This window comes from Mastacembelus armatus, chromosome 7 (assembly GCF_900324485.2).
Source record: "Mastacembelus armatus chromosome 7, fMasArm1.2, whole genome shotgun sequence".
NCBI lineage: Eukaryota > Metazoa > Chordata > Actinopteri > Synbranchiformes > Mastacembelidae > Mastacembelus > Mastacembelus armatus.
The window spans coordinates 6263242-6287376 of record NC_046639.1 but is presented as its reverse complement, the minus strand read 5'-3'; the positions used below and the strand labels follow the sequence as shown (position 1 = coordinate 6287376).

Here is a 24135-nt window from a genome sequence, read left to right as displayed (position 1 = left end):
AAAAATTGAGTGGCATTCCCCTTTAATTCTATAGCTTATTTCATACAGAAAATATGCCACATAACTCATTGCAATCACAATTCTTTATTCTCTTAAAAGAAACTAGCCTCACAGTGTCTAACTAATACATGACATTAAACAACCCTCCGTCTGTAAGATATGTGCTTATTTTGTAAAATAATGCTTGTCAGTACAACATAATCTGAAACTACATAGTTTTTGCTCATTTTCCTAGCCCAGTCTCAGAGAGGACAGATGCCAAGGGTGGATTGGTAGCCACAAAGAGAGGGCCACTAAGACAGGAAGTCAGAATGGGTTTATGATTCTCAGTGTGTGTTGCTGTGCATCACGCATACACAGTGACCCCATTTTCATCCCAAAAGATATTGCAACTGGCAGCGACTCTGTCTCTGACAATTCTGTAAATTAAAAACAAACAAACAAAAAAAACCACTTAACCAGAGAATATTGCCTCATCCACGTGGTGGTTGAATAATATCCATATGATCTGCCTCCAGAGTTGCACCTTCTGCTCATCGTTTGTCCATTTTGTAGCCCTTTGAAACTCAGGAAGTACTGGTAAACAACCTGTCTGAAGATCCCTGATCAGGTCATACTCAGTTCAGTATGTGGGCAAATAAAGGGATCCAGCTCTCAAATGATATGAAAAAGGAGAGGACCTTCCACCATTTGTCACTGTTATGACCACTTAACAGTACATACCCTGAATGCCTTACACAGATTGTATAGTTTCAGATCATTTGCAAGACCCATTTAAAGGAGGGCTGAAAATTCACTGGCAAGGATCTTGTATATTTTTATATGTAAGAAGGCCATGCTTTTTGAGATTACACAGTAACAATAAACAATCTAATCTAATGCTTATGATTCATTTGTGTGTAATATTAACTCACCAGCTAATATTACCATTGTATTATGGATGAGGGCAATAAAAAAAGACAGCAAAAATGATGACCAGGACATGTAGCAAAGGGATGTTTAATGACTTTCTTGGACAATGAAATGCACATGTCCATTGTTGATGTAATACAAATAAGAATAAGAAAATCAACAACTTGGTGTTGTGTCAGCATTCCCAGTTCAACTTCAATTCTTGTTTGATGTTAACTAAGGATTCAAAATGGAGCAGAAGAAAATGTCTGGAGTGTCACACAAAGACTGATCAATAGGGGGAGAGCCAGCTCTTACCAAAAAACTACAAAACTAGTGAATCCACTTACACTTAAGAGTATGCCTGTTCCACTCATGTATCCTTGGCACTTGTGTTTCCATTTGAAATTGAAACATGGAAACTATTCCAGCTCCATGCTCAAAAGTGTCATGAGTTTACACAGAAACAAGGCGTGCTATATCTGGAGTGATCTGATGGAAACACAAACTTGGCTGAGAATGCATACACAGCTGAATTTACAAACAGATTAAATAAAACAATCACTTTAAATAAAAGTTTTATCAAATGACAGTAAAATGTAATCACTGCCATCTTGGCTTAATATGAAATCCCTCGCAGCACCATTTATTATTACAATTACAGAAGTCAAAACATGTTTAGATTGACCTCATTTCAAATGAAAGTCCTAAAATGTGTCAAATGACATTAAAATTTGAATGTAAAAATGTACCACATGTTTTAAACTCTCAACAAAAGGGTGGGAGTTCAAGCTGCTAGTAAGGGGAGTGAGGGAAATGGCTGATTTCAGAGTACTTCAGGGAACCAAAACCTTAGGTGAACTTAATTTCCTACTCAAGAACACTGAGTTGGCCTGGAATTTAAATATTAGGCATTGCTCTGAGCATCTGGTCAATTAATTAGAGGTTATATAATAAATAATCTATCGGTAGTGGTTTTTACTGTTGAGTTTAAGGGTGCAACCTGAGCATTTAGTTATTTTAAAGACAATCATTTCATAACAAAAATAAACACTCATCCTTCATGCTAAGAAAGACTTGCTGGAAAATCAAATAATTTAAGACTGGGTACCTACTGCATTGCTTGCATTAATAGGATTTTATTATTGCTATGCTATTCCATTTCCTTTCCAGTAGCAAGTAAACCCCCACCCTATCACACGTTGTCTGGTTGAATGGGAATGCCATAAGTGGTGAATGTCTTGGTCCCCTACATCACATGAGGATGCAGTGAAGGTCAAAATGATCAGACAAGCAAAGGTGGGCAAACTTGATCAGAGGTGAATGGAAAGTGCAACATGAGCTGTAAATGCATACATTTCATACATTCTTCTGTAGCTCACTGGCTGGGCAGTCATCCCTTCACAAAAACAAATGTAAGACTTTAACAATGGGTATGCACAGCCACACAGTGTAGTGTGTGTTTGTGAAAAGGAGAAGAAACGAAAGAGGTGGGGTGAATGATTGCATCAAGTGCTAATATATCATGACAGTACATGTACTCAATCTATATATATATATAAAAAAAAAAACTACCTAGGTACTGAACACTGACCTCTTTCTAACAAATCTGGTATACAACATTTACAAAATGAACATTGTAATAGTGTGATATGTATATGTATATATATATATATATATATATATATATATACACACACACACACACACACACACACATATACATATATATATATATATATATATATGCTACTGTCTTCCTCTGGTTCTCTGCATTTTAAACCTCTGACTACATTAACGCCATCTTAAAATTCTTACACAGTAAAACGTACACACCACACCCAATGAGTGGCAGCCTAATACAAATAGAGAACAGGAAGACTCTGTGGACAGTGAGTACACCTGCATGTGTGTCCTGAGTGTGTGTGGATGGTAGCTCAGCTCATAACCAGGCAGCCACAACTTGCCGGTAGACTCAGCAGTGAAGGGAGGTTTAAGAGAGTAAACTTCTGGGATACCAAGATTCTTCAGCTTACAAGGTATGGGATGTCCTTATCCAGGATACTTGCACATTTAAGACAGTCTTATTATACTTTAGGAGATAATAATTTTATAATGTCAGTAAGAACAACAATAACAATATTATTAAACATCTGTCAAGGTTTCTGTCCCATGGCAGCAGGGTGATGATCTGCATTTTTCAGGATTTTTTCTCCTGTTTCCAGCTGTGCTGCTATGATAGACCGGCCGCTGTGCATCTGTTGTACGTCTGTGTGTTTGTCTTAAGTCTGTGTGTCTGTGTCAATGAAAGTCTGAAGTGAATCAGGATTCTGTTTGATGATCGGTGCGGGTTTGCTCTCAGAGGCGGGTTTGGGCCTCGGGGACATAAATTTCGATGCTGTCAGCGCTTTCTGTGGCAGAGTTCTGTCGTACTGATGCTGCGCGCTTCGCTGCCATCAACCGCTTTCTGGCTTCTTGCCGCTGCTTGTCCACAGCCGAGTCCACACTCCTATCCTTCCCTGATGACAGCTTGGGCTTAGACTGCTTCTTTGGCACAGATGATGGAAGCTGCTTGTTCTCTTCCTGAGGAAGTCATGTCAAGAAGGAAGAGGGGTAAACTACAATTTGATTCTAGCTAAAAACACAACAATACATCAGTGGTGCTAATATGCTGTTAAGTATTTGTTAATTAAGCAATAGATAAATTAATTTAGGCTAAAGTTCAGGGCTGCAACTAAAAATTATTTATGATTATAAACTGTTTCTTTTCTCTAGAAATTTGTTAGAAAATATATTAAAATGCTAATTACAGGTTGACATATTATTTTTTTAATCAGCTGAGTCCAAAATAAATTTGCCTAAATTAAGCAAGTTAAAGAAACACTCTCAGTAATCTTTTCCTTTGCAGTTACAGAGATAGCTTGAACCCCTTGGGCTAAATCCAGTATGACCATTACTACTCTTACTTGCATCTTAGGGACTTAGTTGCTTCCCTAAATGAAATGATTGAGGAAGCAAGATTCAAGTACTTTTGCCAGCTTATAGTAGCCAACAAGAAAAATCCTAAAGTACTATTCGACACAAACTCCATTGTGTCCCCTGCCACTACTACTACCCTTGTGCTACGTAAATCTGATGACTTTGTACGCTTTTTCATTGATAAGATCAAGGACATAAAAGACAAATGCTGCTGTCTCTTATCACCTTTTTGGCGATGATATCCAGCTGTACTGCTCATTTAAGACTTCCCAGGTCCATAAACTGAACTCTTTGATCAGCTGTTTGTCACAAATATAACAGTGGCTGAGAAATAACAGTTTGCAGCTAAATTCGGATAAAACAGACACTCATCATCGCCCCAGATAGCGCCATTGTTAGCATCAAACAGTACTTAGGTAACCTTGGCCACTCAGCTAAAACCAAACTGAGAAACCTAGGTGTGATTTTTGATGAGGGTATGTCTCTACAATATTATGCAAAACAATTAACTAGGAACTGCTTTTTTCAACTGCGTAATCTGGTCAAACTCAGGTCTATGCTATCCAAGAGATGATCATCGCCACTTTTGTCTCATCGCGATTAGACTATTGCAACAGCCTGTTCACACGTTTGAACAAGAAAGACTTGGCCCGTCTGCAACTCATCCAAAATTCTGCTGCGAGGCTCCTGACCGGCACCAACACGAGAGCCCACATCACACCCATTCTTAAGTCTCTTCACTGGCTCCCTATTGCATACAGGATACACTTCAAAATATTGGTCTTGACATTTAGAGCTTTGCATGGGAAGTCTCCTACCTATATTATCGATCTTATCTTATTAAACCCTACACTTCTGCCCGTAGTTTAAGGTCGTCTGGTCAGAACCTTCTGATGGTCCCTCGCACCTGTTTTAAAACACGAGGAGATAGATCTTTTAAAGCTGTCATGCCCAGACTCTGGAACAAACTCCCTCTTTCCCTGCGCTCACTCAACGCCATAGAGACTTTCAAAAAAACAAAACAAAAACATAAGTCACTCTTTTTCAGACAAGCATTTCAGCCTCAACAGGCCTAAGGCTATTATGACAGTCTGTACTTCGCTGTAATATGTATGTATGTATTTTTTATGTCTATTTTTACTGTCTTTTATTGTGAAGCACTATGTGACTGCTGTCTGTGAAAAGCGCTATATAAATAAAGCTTATTATTATTATCATTCTTATTATCATTAAACTCTATTGTCTGGCACCAAACATCACCTTCTTTTCTGGTTTTTCTGGAAGTTGCCAATTGTTGGCTTTCAGGTGGTAAAGCTCATCAAACTTCATACTGATGTCTTCTATTGAGAGCTGTAGCAGATCCCAGAACCCGGCAAGGTCCTGTGCTGTTGGTCGTGGGTTGGCATTCAAGTTCTAGTAAGAGGAAAGTGACACGTACAGGCCAAATCAGAGCGAATTAAGAACATTCCTTTCCACACACAGTTGCTGAGCAGGATCCTTTCAGTCAAATGAATGAAGAGAAAATACACTGGACACCAATTTTCTTTTAGAGATGATTAAATAACAAAACAGACTTGTAATGGAGAATGTTTGACAAGAAGGAACAGCAGGCTATAGAATCAGGTAAGACCAGTGATCATATATCACAGTAAACCTGACTGGATGAATCACTAAGGATGTTATATTTGTCATCCCTCTCTTAACGTAACGTAATAGGCAAAACCTCTGCATGTTAGGGTGCGCAGGGCAAAAGTTTTCAAAGATTAAAGCAACTGGGTGCAGTATGAATTAGACGCCAAAAAAAAAAATATATATAGTTGGACAGGATAGACTAAGATTCAATAGGATGTAATGGAGCCACTCACCAAGTTCTCATTACAAAGCCCTCTGAACTGCTCGAACTTCTGGGACATGAGGAGTTGAGCACTGCCTACTGCACTGCGGATTGTCCCCAACACTAGAAAGCAGAGAAGAATATAATGAGCAACAAGATGACAAAAAGGAGTGGCAAAATAAAAAGATTTCCTTAAAAAAAAAAAAAAAAAAAAGCAGCTTGTAACACTCAAAAAAGGTTGTGAAACAACAATAAATGAGTTCTTTAAAAGTCATTTATTAACTCAACACATTACAATACTCTTTATTCAGCTATATTCTTCCTAATATTTGCAAATGGAAATTCATAATTTAGATCCACAGAAAGCAATCTCATGGAGCCTCGACAGCTACTCTGCCTCTTGCTCATTCATATTTAAGACACTGCAGAGATAGAGCTGCCTGAAAGCCAGAGGTATTCTGGGAGATGAGAAAGTGAAAGGATTCTGCAGTGGCTCTATTAGAGCTAAAACAAAGCTTAATCCCACTCTAATGACCAAGGTTACTCTGAGCCAATGGCAGGAATGAGTTTGCTGTACTATATCTCATTGTCCATAGTCATAATGGATGGAGCCTGACCTTTTGTTCTGTATGTGAATCCCACTGACAGGGATTCAATTCAACTCAATTTTATTTGTATAGCGCCAAATCACAATACAAATCATCTCAAGGCACTTTACAAAAACTAAAACTAAAAACCCAACAATTCCCTTATGAGCAAGCACTTGGCGACAGTGGAGAGGAAAAAACTCCCTTTAACGGAAGAAAAAAAACCTCCAGCAGAACCGGGCTCAGTTTGGGCGGCCATCTGCCTCGACCGGTTGGGGTGAGTGGATGTCAATTACATTCAACTTGTCATTGACCTGACAAGTTATTTAATGTACTTTTTATTGCATATATATGCTTTCCATTTTTTGGTATTTATGTGCTTTTTCTCTTATTTTAAAGCACTCGATGTCTGATTTAAAAAGCTGCTAGAGAAACAAAACTTGTTTTATCAACAACAGGATTTTTTAAGATTTCATCTCTAACTTAAAAGTCATTGTTTGAACACCAACGCCCTTTTTACATTTTGTCACGCTTTGCAAACTGGGTGAATTGGGGAAATTAATCCATTAAGTATTCAGAATGAACTGAAATCTGTTTAAACAACTAAGTAGGCAAGTGGAAACATAGTCCATGTGTTAATGTATATGTAATGTTTACTACACCCAAGTGTATCTACATCAGTAAGAGAGACAGACTGATCAGATTTGTGATCCAGCCAACAAACATGCATGAAGCAAAGTATAAATGAAAGTGTCATATTTTTTTTACCCTCCTCTGAGAGCTTGTTGTCTTTGGTCTCCTGCTCCATCTGTTGACACCAGCCCTCCATGCGGCCTGTTTCCGCCTGCAGTAGCTTCAGAAACCAGTTACCATCTCGAAGGCAGGCTGGCGTGGTGGCCTGAACCGCATCTCCGTGGGCACTGCAGTTTCCGGTCCCCAGGCTGGGGTCTGGTGGTGGCAGCGAGGATGGGTCTAAAGCTGGGTCCAGGGTCTCAGGGGGTGAGCTGGATATCCTGGATGGAGCTGAGTTGTGTTTAAGTGGCTGCTGTTCCATGGCTTTGTCCTGTCCGTTGGGTGCGGTGGCATTAGCTGTTTGAGTCCTGGCGCAGTTGGCTATGTTGTTTTCTGTGGGTGTGGCATGCTGGGGCTCCTGAGGCTCAGTCTCCGTATTTTGTCTGGAAGCCATGCTGCTGTCACGGCTGAGTCTGCAGAGACATGCATAAACATCAGAATCTGACACACAGTCAAATAAATAAAATAATGAAGTGATGTGTCAAACATATTCCACAGTAACAGTTTGAGGTCAGTGATTCTAACTGACTGGACTTTGAGGCAGCTGATGATACAGCATCTCCTATTGCAAAACACAAAAAGAGTCAGAAAACCCAGTATCGAGGATGGAGCAAGAGGGAAATTAGCAGCAAATTAAGTATACAACATAAAATCGGACTACAGAGATAATGAGCAAGCGAAAGGGAAACTACAGTACATTGAAAAAGTTTGAATGGACAGTTTCTCATCATGTTTAGCTCACTACAGCCTGAACAAGAGTGAAAGGACATCAATCAATGTACTGGGCAGCTGTGCTGCTGACTGTAGAATGTCCCCTAGCCACGCTACTCAGGCTGCAGATTCACCAGCAATGGCAGCACAAGAATGACACCATGAGAATATGCTGTTATAAGGGAAATGCCAGAGAACTACAGCATGTTCAGACACACATGATCAAAAATAAGTTTGACATTATTACTGTAATTTTGTTTATATCAATATTGGTAAAAGGTAATGTACATTAATCTATTTTTAAACCTTCATTTAACCAGAAAAGTTTTCCTGATAGCCAGACTATCTGCTCACACCAACACAGTTCTAGAGACTGACACATAGAAGCTGCCCAGTAAAACCTCAATCTGACCTACCGGCCACTGAGCAGCATGCACTGGAGCAGTTGAGGAGGAAAAGCCCAAGGAGATATTACAAGTAGTAAAGTGCAGATCTTTCACTTTCCTCACCAACATTTATCCTACCAGCCTGACAACAAAACTGCTTAGAGAAGCCTGTTTATTTAACTTTTATACCACCATTGTCCCCTGTCATTATAAGTCTCTGGCTGCCTTCAACCCGAATATGACCAACCTGCCACCAATAAAATAAACTGTTTTTTTAACCTGACTTGTATGGTTGCAGTTTTTAATACTAAAACTCCTTTTGCTCCATTTGTTTGTGTACTGTTGTTTTATAAGCTTAGCAGACCAGATGTGGACATGGCTGTGATGTGTTATGCAAGAAGCAGAAAGCAAACAAACTATCTAAAAATGCCATTACTACAACATCAATAACCTATGAAACTTCAATATATCTCTATGTAATCAAACCATTAAATTAATGACAATATCACAGTATATATAAGCTAATATCCTCTGTCTTTGCAACAGACTTGTGAAGACAGAACTTCATTACTTATGGCTTCCCATTCACAGATACAGTAGGTCAAATGTGAGTGTATACATACGGCCTGCCGTTCTCCACTTGAACTCCAATTGACTGAAATTTTAGGGGAGTAGCCAGGGGTGGTGGTTCCTCTCTTGGGATTGGCAGAAGGCAATCCACCTGAATAATCACAGACAGGAGAAAACAAGTCAAATACACCAGTAAAGGTGGTTGTAACCCACAGGGGTCAATGAACGCACCGGCGCATTTTGTGGCATCTTCTCCTGATAACGCTGGAGCCCTAACTTAAATTACTCTGTCAGTTTTGTTCATATAGATGAGAGCAATATATAATTTGAATCTGTAAAGGTTCTAGTTTGATTTGTATACACTCATAACAACAAAACGCTGTGCTTTTGTAAAATAAAGAAAGCAGACAGGGTGCGCTCTCTGTCTTCTCTGTCATCTCTCTTCACAGACATGTAAATAAAACAACCAGAATCTCAGTGAATACTTGCCTCATAAAAATATGAGATATATGGCAAGAAAGCTTGAAATGTTTTCTTTTAAATGAAACAATTCACGTCAAAAACAAATCATCACTTTTTATTTAATCTGTATGAACGTAAGGAGCGGTATGTTTTCTCCTGTCTCACCTCATTATAGCTAAGGTGATCCCGCCTCGCACTGAGCGCACTGTTCATATGGAAATAATCTGAGGTGAGCCAGGTAGTTCTGTACCCGCCCCCGAGATATGACATAAAACGTCAAACTACATCATAGAATTTACTCACTTTTTCTGTGCGTTTGGGTGATGACGCTACGCGGGCGAAGAAGCGCTTCGTATGTTCCAGACAGCGACAAAGAGTTTACTTTATCCTCAAAGGAAAAACACGACTCAGATGACAAACGTTTGCATCTGCATTGTATTGCACTAATTTCCTCTCAGCCACATTCCTGACTGAAAGGCTCATTATGCGGGTCTTTGTCTTCTCAGGTAAATCACATGACTATTCATGATCAGACACACCTTCCTGCATATGTCCTTTCTAAACAAAAAGTGTCTTAGAAAATTTAAATCAGTGTTTTCTGTGAATGAGTGAACAAGATGACTTGCACATCATTTTGAAGCAAACACTTTACACTATAAGATGCAGTTCTCAGACGTCTTGTGAACCAATGTTCTGTGTTTTATGGCCTTATTTCAGTGACTTAAAAATTGTAGTTTTTCACTAACCATGCATAAATGCTGTTTTCTCAAAAACACAATCATGTATTAACTTGCTGCTCACATGTTATTGTAGCAGAGGTTGTGCTGATTACAGTGTTATTAGACTTTAGCCATTAATATGTTTAAAAGCAACTGAAAAAAAGCACAAATGTCAGGGGATTTCAAAACTTGTCCAGGGCCCCAAAACACCCTTCTCCCAGTTTGAATGTATCCCACTGTAGAAGTACACAAATTTTACCTGTATTCCAATTGAGGACAGTTTCCTCTTAGGTGCGGTAGGGGCCTGCTCTAGGGTGATGCCAGTATTCAGGGTATCATTTTGGGGTTGGGCAGATGTAGAAGTGGCGGCAGTGGTGACAGTGATGGTGGGAGGTAGGTCACGTGGGGCTGGAACAGGAGGTACAGAGCCTGCAGTGGATGCAGGGATTGCAGCAGGGACAGCAGCTGGTGGAGGCTGAGTCCTCTTAGCCAGACTGCCTGTGCGGATGCTACAGAGACTGTCAGAGGAGTTGCTGCATCCTGACTGGCTGTTGGCCTCACTGCCGCGGTCCTGCTGGTCAAGGTATGTGTCCTGGGCTGACTCTGTGCTACTCTGCAGCGTCACTGAGATGAGTGGCTTGGAGGTGGTGCGGGGTGGGACTGGAGGAGGGGCCTTCCTATTGCTGACTGCTGGCAGAGGGAGGAGATTCAAAAAACAAATATAGTTTAGAAAATATAGCTTAGAATGTGAAACCTAGTTTTCAGAAAGAGAGGAAATGTTAAAACTTTTGAAACTGTGATGCTAAGTTGGTGCCTGTTAAGAACCATCACATAAAACAATGAACACAGCTTCTGAAAAACAAACCTGCACTTTGCCCTTATTGCTACCTCTATCAGGCTGTACCTAAAGCTACCTCTATGCTTCCTGTAAACCTGCTAGTGATTGTGTTCCATTGACGTCAGTCTGTCTCTGGAGATCTTCCTTTACATGCTCCACCTTCACAGTCCTTTTGCTCTGGGGACTGTCTGCCAGGACAGTTCTATCTTCTGTACTCAAAGACCTTTTCAACCCAGAAGTTACAGAAAATACCAAACCCTGGCAGAAACTAAACTGGGAAATAAAATGTCCTTTTTCATTCACGTGTTTGCATTTCTCCCGCATCTGAAGTGAAGATCAGGTGAACAACAGAGAAATATTCTGTTACTGTTTTTGTATTCACTGTTGTGTAACATGTTGCATTGGATGTCATGAATGGATGAAAAGGAGATATGCAGAGGGGGAAGAGGCGTCTGAAGTCGCCACAATACCTGACTCCAAAGAAGGTGATCTGCTTAGTGTATTATGGTTATTTCTCTTATCTTATTTTTATTTCTTTTCATCTGCGTTTCTCATTCAGTCGGTAGTTCACTCTCTAGCCTGTATTTTCAGCTTGTTCATATGTATCTGATCACTTTCTGCCTAAGAAATAGTGGAAGCAGGGACATTTTGGGATCTGGAACTATCATACAGAAATTAAATTTAATTCCTAGTTCCACTGGTTGAAAAATAGGTAAGGTTTCTGGTAACTCTTCTTGGTCACCTGAGAATGGTACTGCAATGAAAACACCCCCATCAGTCGAAATGGAAAGCTAGCAACAAGCCTGCACAAATGAAAATTCAAACCTAACCACAACATAAAATCATGCCCGTGCACACATCCTGAGGGTAATACTCCAAGGACTGCACTGGTACAAGGAAGTATGCCGTATTTGTAAGCAGCCACAATAAAAAATTTCTTTTACAGCAACGTATCAAATGACAATGTAAGTGCAATATGCCAATATGAAAGTGGATATTTGTGACATCCAATCATGAAGCTTTATATCATGTCTTGGTTCATATTTTATCTATTCAACCTGCAGCTTCATTGTCTTGGTTTACTCTCAATGTCATTTTTGGCCACACCAAGCAGCTGTTTTCAATAACAAAATTTCTAAAAACCACTGTACACTACCTGTTAGAGAAGATCCACAAATGCCTACACAGACAGCTTTACATTTGACAGATAGGAACTGAGGCTTAACAAACTCTTTCAACAGAAACCAAAATAAGGCCTGAAAGCGAATTACTAGATAAATCTGACTCAGAAGAAACTGGGACTGGTGCCTCTTTTCTTGTCATCAGTCTGACTGTTGGGTTGTGGTGGGTGATACAGAGAAAAAAAAACCCACAGGTTTTTTTTTTTTTCTCCCAAATTGAGGCGGTTTTGTATAGATGCTATTTAACCAGCTGGCTGACTGGTAACGTGATTGGAAAAAACTGCAAAACAGACAGCAAATACTTTTACAGTTACAGAATTCACAGACATGACAGATCAAATATTTCTTTAACGCTTACCACACTGTATCAATAATGAAACTGTAGTGTTTATTCTCCTTGGTAGTAGCTTCAATCTAAATAGCAACCTAAAACCCTGTAATTCTGAGGGTGCTGTACTTCCGTCATCAGCCAGTGAGTCACAGCACCAGTAAAGATCTCATTAAATCCCACCAACATACACAAAAATGGCTGCAGATTCCACTATGTGTAGCTCATGGGTGACTCACCCATTCATGGCGTCCGATGACCATTTTGCTGCAAACAGCATAATCACACAGCAACAGAACAATTATTCTGAAAGAATGCAACACTTCCTGTAGTACTCATAGCACAGATGCATGACATTCCCAAAGTTAAATGTGTCTCAACACATGTGCCCCATTTGTTTTGTCTACAAACTGTAGTGCACCTCTTAAACACACAAGCATTTACAGTGTAACAGATTATCGCTTGTAAACCTAATATCTATTTAACTGTTCATTAAACACAAAAATGACATGACTTATGAGCACAAAGAGACCAAATAGCCTAGATACTGTTTAAAACATTTAGTCATGATGAAATGGACTAACTGCAGATTATTTGCACTCACAGAGCACAATGCATTTTGCTGTCCTAGTGCAATATTTGGCTGGCTTCCCATCCCCTACCTATGGACAAAATGCCAAGACATGAATAAGAGATGGATAAGCTGCCCAGAGACTTGAGCTCTGAGGCTGGGCCAGCAAACAGCCTCTGGCTAAAATGTTTACTTCTTCAGATCGCTAAAGACCACGCCACCTTCATCAGGTCCTTTATTACATACAAGGCCAGACAATTTGAATGCATGCAAGATAAGCAGTCTGAATTAGAAATGTTAATGATTAGTTGCTCAATTAATTGAGCAATGAATTGAAAATTAATCACAGTAAAAGAATCTGATGCACAGAGTTGGCTGGGCCAGAAGGTCACAAGTCAGAACTGTGTTGAACTTCTTTGGGATAAATGCATAATGTCTACTGTGAGCAATGTGCTTGAGCCTGCAATGTCATGGATGGTTTAACATAACAAAAAAACAGCAACTTTGTCCAATGACATATTAACGCATGCACAAACTAATGCAACCAGCTGCTGCCTATGAAACTAAACTGGGAAATTCACCGTTGATGTCCCCTCCTTTATCATTTTATGATAGTACTGTTTACAATATTGATGCACTACATTTTTATCAACAAGGAGTTACAGTTAAACTGTGCACACAATTGACCTCAACCACAAAATTAAAGCCTTACGCTCTTAAAAAAATAGAAATTATTGTTTGCAGCGGCTACAGCCCTTTTAGTTATTAAATGAATAGGCAAAGCATTGTTTTATGTGCTTTATGTAAAATTCTCACATTTAGTGAGAATAGAATGGCAGAAGCAGCAACTTTGAGGGTTGTCATTTTAGTTAATTTACAATTTATCGAACAGATTAAAAAAAAAAAAAAAAAAAAAATCAATGCTCGAACTGCTAAGGGAAACATGTCTGCCAAGTTACAGAGAAGAACATCTTTTAACATTTTTAAATGCAAGACAGGTTTTGAGGACATCGGCTCTCTACAGAGCATGATGGGTCATGGAGTCCAAATGCTTTCTTTTACATTCAAACAAGTCAATTACAATACTATAAACCCTGGTATGATCATCAAATGTTAACGGAAATGTTTCACTTATAGAAGACAGAGGATGTCCACCGGTTCCATCAGCAGGTCTGTCTGAGAGCTATCAGATGACCACTAATGGGTCCTCTACAGCCAGCTATAACTTAAGTGTACATGACTGTTGACTATCTTCAGTGCTGCTGCCATAGGCACTGTTTTTGAAAACATCAGGACTAGCTTCTTTTCCTTTTTTGGTGACACAGTTTGGTATTCTAGTTCAGAATTTAAGAAGTCTTATTTCCTTCTGAACTCATTCCTGAGTGTTTCTGACTTACAGTCAAGTGTGTTAATTAGGCTGCAGAGCGGATCTAATATACAAAGGTAATATATATCTAATATAAAGTGCGCATCAAGCCTTATAAGCAGTATTGAAACATACTGTGGATAAACCATGACATGAGACATGTATCATGGAAAAAAGCAGGTAGCAGAACCTCTGTCCAACATCAGCAGTTGTAAGATACAGTAGCATGGCAGACTGACAGACTTTTAGAGGTGCAGACTCAGATTAGACTGGGACGCATGGCTGGGCAGGACTTCTGACAGGCTGATTAACCACACAAGGAAAGTCAATCAGCAAAATACTGTATATGCAAATTTAATCAGGCCCATTAAAATGGCATATGCTCAACTAACTTTAAAGACTGCCATTTAATTCTATCTTTGTATATGGCCAACAATCAATGTATTGTAAGCTTGTAAAACACAGGTTTCAAAGCATTGTTTTTATGACATACATGTGGAAAACTACTTAAACTACAAATATACTGCCAACAGACAGATGATCCAAAGTACACAATCTCAATGTCCCAGATGACTGTAACCCTCAGGAAGGCTTATTCCTATAGTGACACCAACCAATGAACAACAGTAGATCATTTGTTACACACCATACTGTAGGGTCTTCTTGCAAATTTGAGTCAGTATATAAATTAAAATGACTAGTTGACATCTGGTCCTTATCTCACTGCTATTGTGCATTATGATCTAAATACATCACACAAAATGGCTGGCTGTAATATGGGATTTCCTGTAGGCCACAATAGATTCATGAGAAACAAGCTCAAAGGTATAAGCTGAAAGGCAGTAAAGACAGGGTTACTGCATCTATTGAGACAGATAGGCAGGCAGGCTGCCATTTAGTAGATCATGCTCACATACTAATAAACCACTTGTGAAAAGACCTTTGGTTTCACTAAGATTCAAGCACTTGCTCTTCATTACTTATTATTGGAACTGGTATATAAAGTGTAAGTAACACAAATGTTGAAAGGAAAAAAACCTAATAGCTCGTCCACCCTTTACACTGCTGCGGACTTGGGGCTTTCCTATCTCTTGGTATCCTTAAGACCTCCTGTGGTTCTAAGTCTGATTTTCTGGACTGGGGAAACAGTTTATAGCCTAATCAGCTGATGTAAAAACAGTGGCAAGAGCCTCTGAGGATAGACCTCTCAGAAATAACAAGGATCAATAAATAACTGTCTAAATCAGTACAGGAGTGAGTATGTTCTCTGGACATGCAGAATTTAGTGAATCAGTGATAAAATCAAACTAATTGGTAAATTTAAATATAACAAAAAACAAATTAAAGCTGCAACAAACAAGTGTTCATTGACAATCTGTAAATTATATTATCAAAAATTCATCTGGTCCTTTACATCTAAGTAAATTGTGAAAAATAGCAAACTACTAGCAAAACACTGAGTATTCTTCTGTGCATAGACTCATCAACTGACCAATTCTTTTCTTAATGCTTGAAAACATTTTTTCAGAAACAGGGCATACTATTAAAATGTGTCTCCTTGAAATACATGGAAAGCGCCTATCCATACATAACAAGGGTATATTTTTCAGTAGCTGGCAAAAACATTTAGACCTAGTATACAGCCTACAAATGTGAGCCTGTCCAGACTCATCAGCAAGAAGTGTGTCTGTTGTTGACCTCACTGTGAAACTACAGTTGCTTTGCCCATTCAGTCAAGAGACTACCTCATCAATATGTGTGAGAGGAAGTGTGTGTAATGCTGTGGAGGATGATTCACAGTCAATCCATGGTAACACACACAGACACACTCACATACTGTCTTGTGTATTATAGTGCTGGATAAATTGAACACGCCTTGTGGCTACAATAAAGCTTCAAAGCCAATCCGTCTGATGATACTCAGCAGTATGTTTTGGGGAATTTCAAACTTTGAAAGTTTCAAGGAAAAGCTGAATTCTCCCAATTAATATAAACAACCTGTCATTAAGCACAGAGAAGTGACAAGGGTGTTATGCTCTGAAGTTACATTCCTTTTTGTGTGCACATGCTTCTTCTAGGTGCTTTTAAAAGCTCAGTGAAGTATCCTAACTGCTGAGCTGCAAAGCTCTACACAGGGCAAGAAGCTGATAAATTATTCATCATGTCCTCAGGTCTTAAGGCATGGTAGTTGGCTGCTGAATAAAAATGGCACATAAAGCTACATACCAAAAACAACCACTGCAGTTCAGTGTAATCATTTCAGAAGCTACGTGTCGATTCACAAACTGGATCTACTCATGTCACATTATTTAAAAGAGAAATATTGTCTTATGTCAATGAAAACACGGGGTTACACTTCCAAAGGATCTCTGACCTGTTCAGGAAAAATCAAGAAGGTGAAGTACAAAGACCTGTCAGTTTTAACTTGGTAGATGGACCGATAGGTTAATCTTGGTGTGATTCATAACTTCCTCCATGCCTCTGCGCTCGCATCACGGTCACACGTTGAGTCTGGGATAAGACATACGGATCGTCCAACGTTAATTAACCTAATGTCAACAGCTAATGTTAACCAAAAGGAACAGCTGTAAAATAAATGACATGCTCTCTAACTTTACGTAAACCTCGTTTAAGCACTGTGTCCTGACAGAGACATTCCGGGATTATTTTCCGTCTATAAGAACGACTAGTGTCGGCAAAGTGTGAGTTAGCAATCATCTCTAAGTTAGGTCAATCAGGCGAGCAAAGTAAAGTCGTGGATAGTGTTATATTACACTGTTATTTCATATTATGCATATTCAAAGCCTTCACGGTTTGATTAGCCGAACTAGCCGGGTCCCTAGCCGTCCACAGCGTTGACGCCTAATACTGTTAGCCTGTGCTGCTAGCCAGTAAGCGTTTATTACGGTGTTCAATGAACGCGGGGCATTTAACACTGGGTAACGTTAGCCAGAGGCGTTTTATAGGCAAGGTGTAAGCGAGCCAACAATGAGACACTAGCAGTGTCTCACCAGCAGTAGCCTTTCGCCTCGTTACCACCACTCTAACAGCAGCAGCCACGTTACTGTCTGCCGAGCCCGCCTGCTCGCCAACAACTGGTATCAGGGTTTCATCCCCTTTCTTCATCACGGCAGCTAGCTAATCCACCATAGCATCACGTTAGCTTGCTGTTTCTAGCCTATCGACAACAACGGACAGTCCTAGTGTCACCGCCCAGTCAAGGCAAAGCGAAGAAAAACACTTACTGTATCGTAGGATACTAGAAAATCCTTATTTTGTGTTCACCGAGGAGACGCAGACAAGATGCAGACGAGCTTCAGAGTCCTGCCGTAAGACACACGACGCCGTGAAGAAAAGATTTGTAGTACACGCCCTTGACAACGGGGATTGGACTCCACGTTTGAGCCGCTCGCTGCTCTCCGCACACGATTGGTCAGTTCTGTTCCTCGGTGTGCTCGAACGCGAAAGTGATTGGTTCACGTATCAGCGGAACGTTGTTGGTGAAGGCGTTCGCGATAGGTGCGTTTCACTTAGTGTGACGCCGAGGGAACAGACTCACGTCTAGACATAAAAAAATCACATATTGGATCTATAATCACCACCTCAACAACGGAGCGCTTACTGATTGAGTTTCATCCCCGTTATTGTAAAAGAAAGACGTGTTTTTCTACAACGATAACAAAACAACCTTGCACCATTACAAAGAAATATGTAAGATGTCCAAATTTATCATACAATCCAATGATGAAGACAGTTATTCTTCACACTAATGTTACAGTTTTGTTCAAAGATGTTGCTCATCCCGTTCCTGAGATCAGCTTCACAGTGTCCTGACCGGAAGAACAGTGGACCTTAAACATGCTGTGTGTAGCGTGAGAGCCCAAAAACATCTCAGAAATTGAAGCGATCTGCAGGACAAATGGCTAAAAATTCCTAAATCAAACCCAGAAAGGCTCTTAACTGTTACAAAAACATTTGCAGGCTGTAATATCAGCTACTGAGGCCAATAAGTACTATCATTGCTGTTCAAATAATTACACATGCTTCAATTACTGTTTACCTTTCTGTATAATTTTTGCTTAAATTCATAACATAATAAGTATTAATATTTAAATAAATACTAATTCTCATGTCTGTTTATTGTTAGCAATGTATTTACTTTTCACTTCAGTAGTACGTCATTTTCCAAAATGTGACGTTCATAGAAAGGAATAACTGTCTTTATCATTAGGCTGTATGATACATTTGGACATCTTAAAGATTTCCTTGTAATGGTGAGTTGATAATGATGAGCTAATGAACAGAAATTCAATATGCTGTGAAGTGTTGAGAATCAGGCATATATTTGATTCTTAGTACAGTAAAGCAAAAATAATCATCCCACAATTTGAAAAAAAATAACTAATCCTGCCATATTCTGTTTTTAAGACAAATCTCTCAGCTCCCAGTCATTTTATTCAATAATAAGCAACACATATCTCTGAATATTTAATTCATACATTTACAACATGCACAGTGAATGTCTCTAAAAGACATCCAGAGTATTGGTCCTTTAACATTGCAGGGAGTCAAGCGATCTCTGCAAAGTTCTTTAGGTACAGTAACTAGGACTTAATTGATTATATCGGCTGTAGGAAAAATATATTTCAGTAGGTCATCAAGTAATCTCACATTTCATTTAAACCCAATACAATACAATACGATTCACTGCAATGTTGCGACCTTTGTGTGCCCTAAAAACACAGCATTTTTTGACAAGTTCTGATGATTGGAAATGTAGTCAAACTTTAAAGAGTTGAAGTGTGGCATCATTATATTGGCCCTAAACTGTTAACCATTCTGCTTCAAAGTAACATTTGCTACTAATGTAGTGTACACTGAAAAAGTACATACACACATAGTGGCAGTAGTTTTAAGTTCTGTACTTCACAATAGCTCTGATAACATGAAAAAAATATTTATTTTTCGCATTAGTTGATTTGGAGCAGTACTACCAGTTAGTCATGTATTCACATGAGTTATGTTATTTCCCAGTCCTGCATCCCTATTACTGGCTGAATATTTTGTCACCTAAATCACCAAGACACATAAAATAATTGAATCCATGTGGAGAAGGCAAACATACTGTGCTGCTGCAAAATAAACAGTAGTGTCATTATATGACAGAATTAATAGGTGATAATTATTATGATGTGGATGAAAGTCATGTAGTTTCTCCCTTTCAGCTAATACTTTTAAAAATCAAAGTCTATCTTCAGCAGCTCTCTCCCACCTTGTCCTGTCACTGGTACTCACTGGTGTTGGTGCTGTAGCCTGTAGTGGTGGGTGGTGGTGAGTCTGAGTCCACAGAGGCCGTATCTTCATCCTGGGAACAGCCCGCCTGGATGGCCCGCAGGTAGCTGTGGCTGCGCGACCGGAAGCACGTAGGCGCAGGCAGATCCAGAGCTTCCATGGCCTGCGATTCCCCCTCACAGTATGGTACGGAGTGCCCACAGCCCTGCCCGCATACCTGAAAGAACGTGTGCATACTCACACGCTAAGGGCAGAGGGCGGACTGAGAAACATGCATTCACTTGAAGATGTATGCAGTATTAAAGGTAAAAGTACTCTGAACCTTATGTTACATTAGTTTATGTTTATTAATTTGCTAATACTAACTTACCAATGTGTAAACACCGTTTTACTGTTGCAGTGAGTCATGGTGTATCTACTTTTATTTATATTGATTAAGAATTGTGACCCCAGACAATACACTGGAGGGGCTTGGGGAGAAAGTGTCCCACACAGACACTGCGTTTTCTTAAGGGGTCACAAAAAAATTAGGAACCAGTGATGTACTATTTAACCTTTTATAAGTTTAAGATTTTCTATTCTGAAATTAACCTGCAATTATATATGTCTCATAAATGCCGTAGAGTATATTGTACAGTATTTCACTCTAAACTATAGTGGTGTAGGAGTATAAAGTATTTCTTGGTTGCAATGATTTACAGTATGTTACTATTGTATGACAGGAACAAGCTCTGACACCCAGCATGTTTTCAAATGTTTGATCATGCAGCATAAAAAGAGACAGAACCGAGAAGCAGGAGTTATTTTAATGTCTGGCATTTTAGTAGAAAATATGAAACTGTCGTGGGTGGAACAACGTGAATAATAATCTCTCAACAACTCACTCTGAATGTATTCGTTAACTCTCTACAAATGTTTCACTCTGATGAACTTAGTCGTCATCTTAAAGGAAATTGAATCCCTTAAGTCACCTTTTGATTAATATTAAAAGTTACCATGAACAAGTACAGACTGCTACTGTTACCTTTCTGTAAAAGGCTGTTTGCATTAGTCTGTGTGACTCTGCATCCTGGTGATGAAGATATACAACAAACTCCCGTGGATTAATACTGAGGCTTGTGTACCACTTTGACAATCCACAAACACGCTCGAGCATCTTTTCCAGCAGCTTATTCCTGGCTCATTTATTCATATACCATTTCTCAGGTGTCTCAGCAGACTTTACATACATTTAACTATTCTCGGTCAGCAGCTTCAAACATACCCAGAAAAAAAAATATATATTTCTGTTATAGAAACTGGCTGATTATAAAGAAATTTACAACACTTAAGTTAAGCGGACACATCTGAGGAAATAATATCTGCCAGCCAAACTATTCCCAAACTAATGACAAGCTACAGTAATAATAACACATTTGAAAAGATAGCAGACATACCTGAGTGCCCAAGCCTCTGCCCAGTGTGCCGGAGCATTGGCTGAAATCATTGTTCCTATGGCGTGGCAGGGCCTCCAGTGGGCTCACCAGGCAATCTAAGTTATCAAGGCTCCGATTAGTCGACAGCTCTTTAAGGGACGGCAGGGAGCTGTGGAAGTGAATATAATAATTAGACTCTCAGAAGTCAGAGGCTGGAATAAGTGAGGGCTGTGTTTAATTGATTATATCCAGGAGAAACTTTATTATACTCTCAAAAGTTCTCCAGGGAATTTTTAAATTAAATACAACTGATACGTGTAGACAGGGATGTTTGCTAGGGTGTCAGATAGCAGCACAGAGGAAACAATGAATTATGAGCAAACCTGTTAATATGATTTTATAAATTTGTTTTTTGATTTGTGACATTTGTGAGAGGTTTCCTCTGTTCTTCCCATCTTGGCAGCTGTTGTTAGTGAGAATGTGTGTGCACTAAGAAGCAAGGTGTGGTGGAGTGATTTCCATGAAAATTTGCATGTTGTGAAATTAGGACTTCAGGGAGCAGGTGAGAATAAAGTACACATCACTCAGGGTACCTGCAAGGTAAGAGATGGAACATGGGGCAGAGACGAAAGGTATTGAGAGAATTAGGCCAAAAAGGTGGTGGGTAGTGGTGGTAGGGCAAGTAAGGAAGGGTGGAGGGCCACACTGCCTGCCTATGGATGACACTGACCTCAGATGCTGCATAGAGCATGCACTTTGCAGAGGAGACCACAGATAATCCTCCCGCATGAGAGCGTAGCAACGAGGCCTGTCCATGTGGATGTAGAGGTAAAACACATTGCAAATTGCTTTTGTACCAAATAAAGGTAATATTGTATGTTGTTTCCTGTCCCATCTCATTAAGCTCTACCTCCACAAATAGCTTCTATTGACTGGTTGGGACTAAGTGCTACTGCACATCCAGACAATTATTTGTGACAAGATGCTGCCACCTGCTGACTACAGTTGGGGGCACATGGTAAAACCATCCCTTTAACAATGAAAACCTTTACAATGACTCTGTTTATTTTAATTAATGTAAAGTAAAAGAGCACAAAATCAACCATGGTAAAACAATGTGCCTGATAATTAAAGTCACAATTCAAGCAGGGTGAAGTTGATTCTCTATGCTGTGGCACTTACTTGCGTGGAGGTGGAGGTGGCTGTTGCTCACTCAGGGAGTGCTGGGTGGCCTTCAGGTAACTCTGGCGACGAGCTGCAGACTTGGGGGAAGGTTTGGGGCTTCCCTCTGAGTCCTCACTGTCCTCTAAGTCTCCCATAGCTTTCACGTAACTGCCACTGCGCATCCTTCGACAGGGGATCTCACTTCCTTTGGCCCGGCCACGACCCAAAGTTCCTGCCCAGTCTCCCATCGGAACCTTGATTATGAAAACAGATACACACAATGTCATGCAAATATTTCACACTATATTTGTGTTTGATTTTGTTTCATTTTTTATATACAGATTCACACTGTGAATCGGTTGCAGCAATGGTGCTTAAAAAAGAAAATATGGGATGATTGTCACTATTTTTAGTAAAAAAATATAAATAAGGGTAAAGTGTGATAAAGTGTGATAAACTGAATCAGGTTCAGTCTAACCAAATTATTAAGCAAAGTAGAAAGTTTCTACCAGTGCTCAAAATTGATCAATAAAGCCAACAACCTTTAGAAATAATAGAAACATGCAAACTTACAAAGAATGATGATGAAGATGAATACTCACTGGCCCTCCTACCTGAAGGAACTGTTGTGCCAAGTCTTGGTGGCATGACTTTGATTTAAGCAGGGTCCTGTTGACAGTAGCAGAGCCCTTCTGCAACACTTGCCTGGCCTGGCTGAGGGTGAGAGTGGACCAGGAGGCCCTCTTCACAAGTGTATCATCCTTGCTTTCCCTGGGTCTTTCTTCCTCTTCCCTGGATCCTGCCTGTGATGCTGGGCAAGCCAGGAACTTGAGGTCACCACTGCTTTTCGAGGTCTTGAGAGTATGTGCAGAAATGGTGTTGTAGCCCTGCGGGATATGTCTGGGAGGAGCCTGGCTGTCTGACACAGCTCTACCAAGAGTCATCATACTCAGTGGATTGCGGTAACCTACAGCAATAGTGCCAGCTTTGGTAGTGTCACTGTCCAGGGCATCATCTGAGCTCCAAAGTCCCAGTGCATTGGGCCTAGGTCTCTGCTTTGGCCCCTCAGTTTTAGCCCTGTCTTTACTCTTGCTCCTGCGCGTTGGTCTACCACCATCCTCACCAGCTCCTGTGGTCATTCCTACAACAGAGCGTCCATTCATGCTGCCTTTAATTGCAGAGTTTTCCAGAGACTGGGACTTGGCAAATAGCTTCTGCACAGAGTGCATCAGGTGACGTATGCGGCCTGGACTCTCACTGCGTTGCTTTGACATACGTCCTCTGTGGAACTGCAGAGTACTAAAGCCATCAGGCTGCAGGGGCAGGTGCCTCTCTAGCTGATCCAAAAGGTTAGAGGGTAACCGATTCATTTTGGCTGCTGCAGCAGAGGAGATGGTAGCTGATCCACTTGTGATCATAGGAGCACCAGTAAGGCCCAGACCCAAGCCCATCCCCATAGACAAGGAGGTGGATAGTGTACCTGCCCTGCTGCCCTGCCCAACTCCACCACCAACAGCCATACAGCCCTGTGTGCAGTCAACCTGGTCAGTCTGGGAGGTGAAATGCAAACGTGGGAAGGTGCTGCTGTTAGACATCTGGCTGAAAGGCAGAAGGCAGTCAGGGGTCAGGGTGTTGGGGCTTGTGGGAGGGCATTGGTGGAGATGAGGGTCCAAAGTGCCATAGTGCTTTATAGATGGGCTCAACAGAAAGGAGCTGTGAGGATCAGAGGCCAAAGGACAAAGAGGCTTCTGTGGACATCCTGCTGGTTCACACGAGTCAGACAGGTGACGATTGCGGTTGGCTCCTAACCCTCTCATTGTGGCTGAGATATCGTCCTTAGAACATGTCTTCGATCAGTATGTGTCTACAGACCTGAGGGTCTCAACCTGTATTGTAGAGGGACACAGAAATGATCTCTTAGAAGTTCAAGTCTCTGATTGGTGCTGCTAGTTACTTCATGCATTCTGATAGTTTTGTCAAAAGTATTCAAGTAAAAGGTTAAAAAAATGTAACAACATTTTTGGACACATTCCTGTAACACTTAATTTA

General features: G+C 40.3%; 1 protein-coding gene across 1 annotated transcript; it reads right to left on the bottom strand.

The window, feature by feature from the left end:
- Positions 1 to 983: 983 nt before the first annotated feature.
- dlgap4a (discs, large (Drosophila) homolog-associated protein 4a) lies at positions 984 to 23903 on the bottom strand. The gene is made up of 11 exons (XM_026332805.1): positions 22701 to 23903; positions 22105 to 22340; positions 21653 to 21730; positions 20944 to 21091; positions 19511 to 19724; positions 10191 to 10618; positions 8804 to 8901; positions 7060 to 7496; positions 5736 to 5827; positions 5131 to 5283; positions 984 to 3474 (listed from the first exon to the last, which is right to left on the bottom strand). The coding sequence occupies exons 1-11, from the start codon at positions 23901 to 23903 to the stop codon at positions 3250 to 3252; spliced, it is 3312 nt and encodes a 1103-aa protein (XP_026188590.1). The 3' UTR covers positions 984 to 3249.
- Positions 23904 to 24135: the final 232 nt, after the last annotated feature.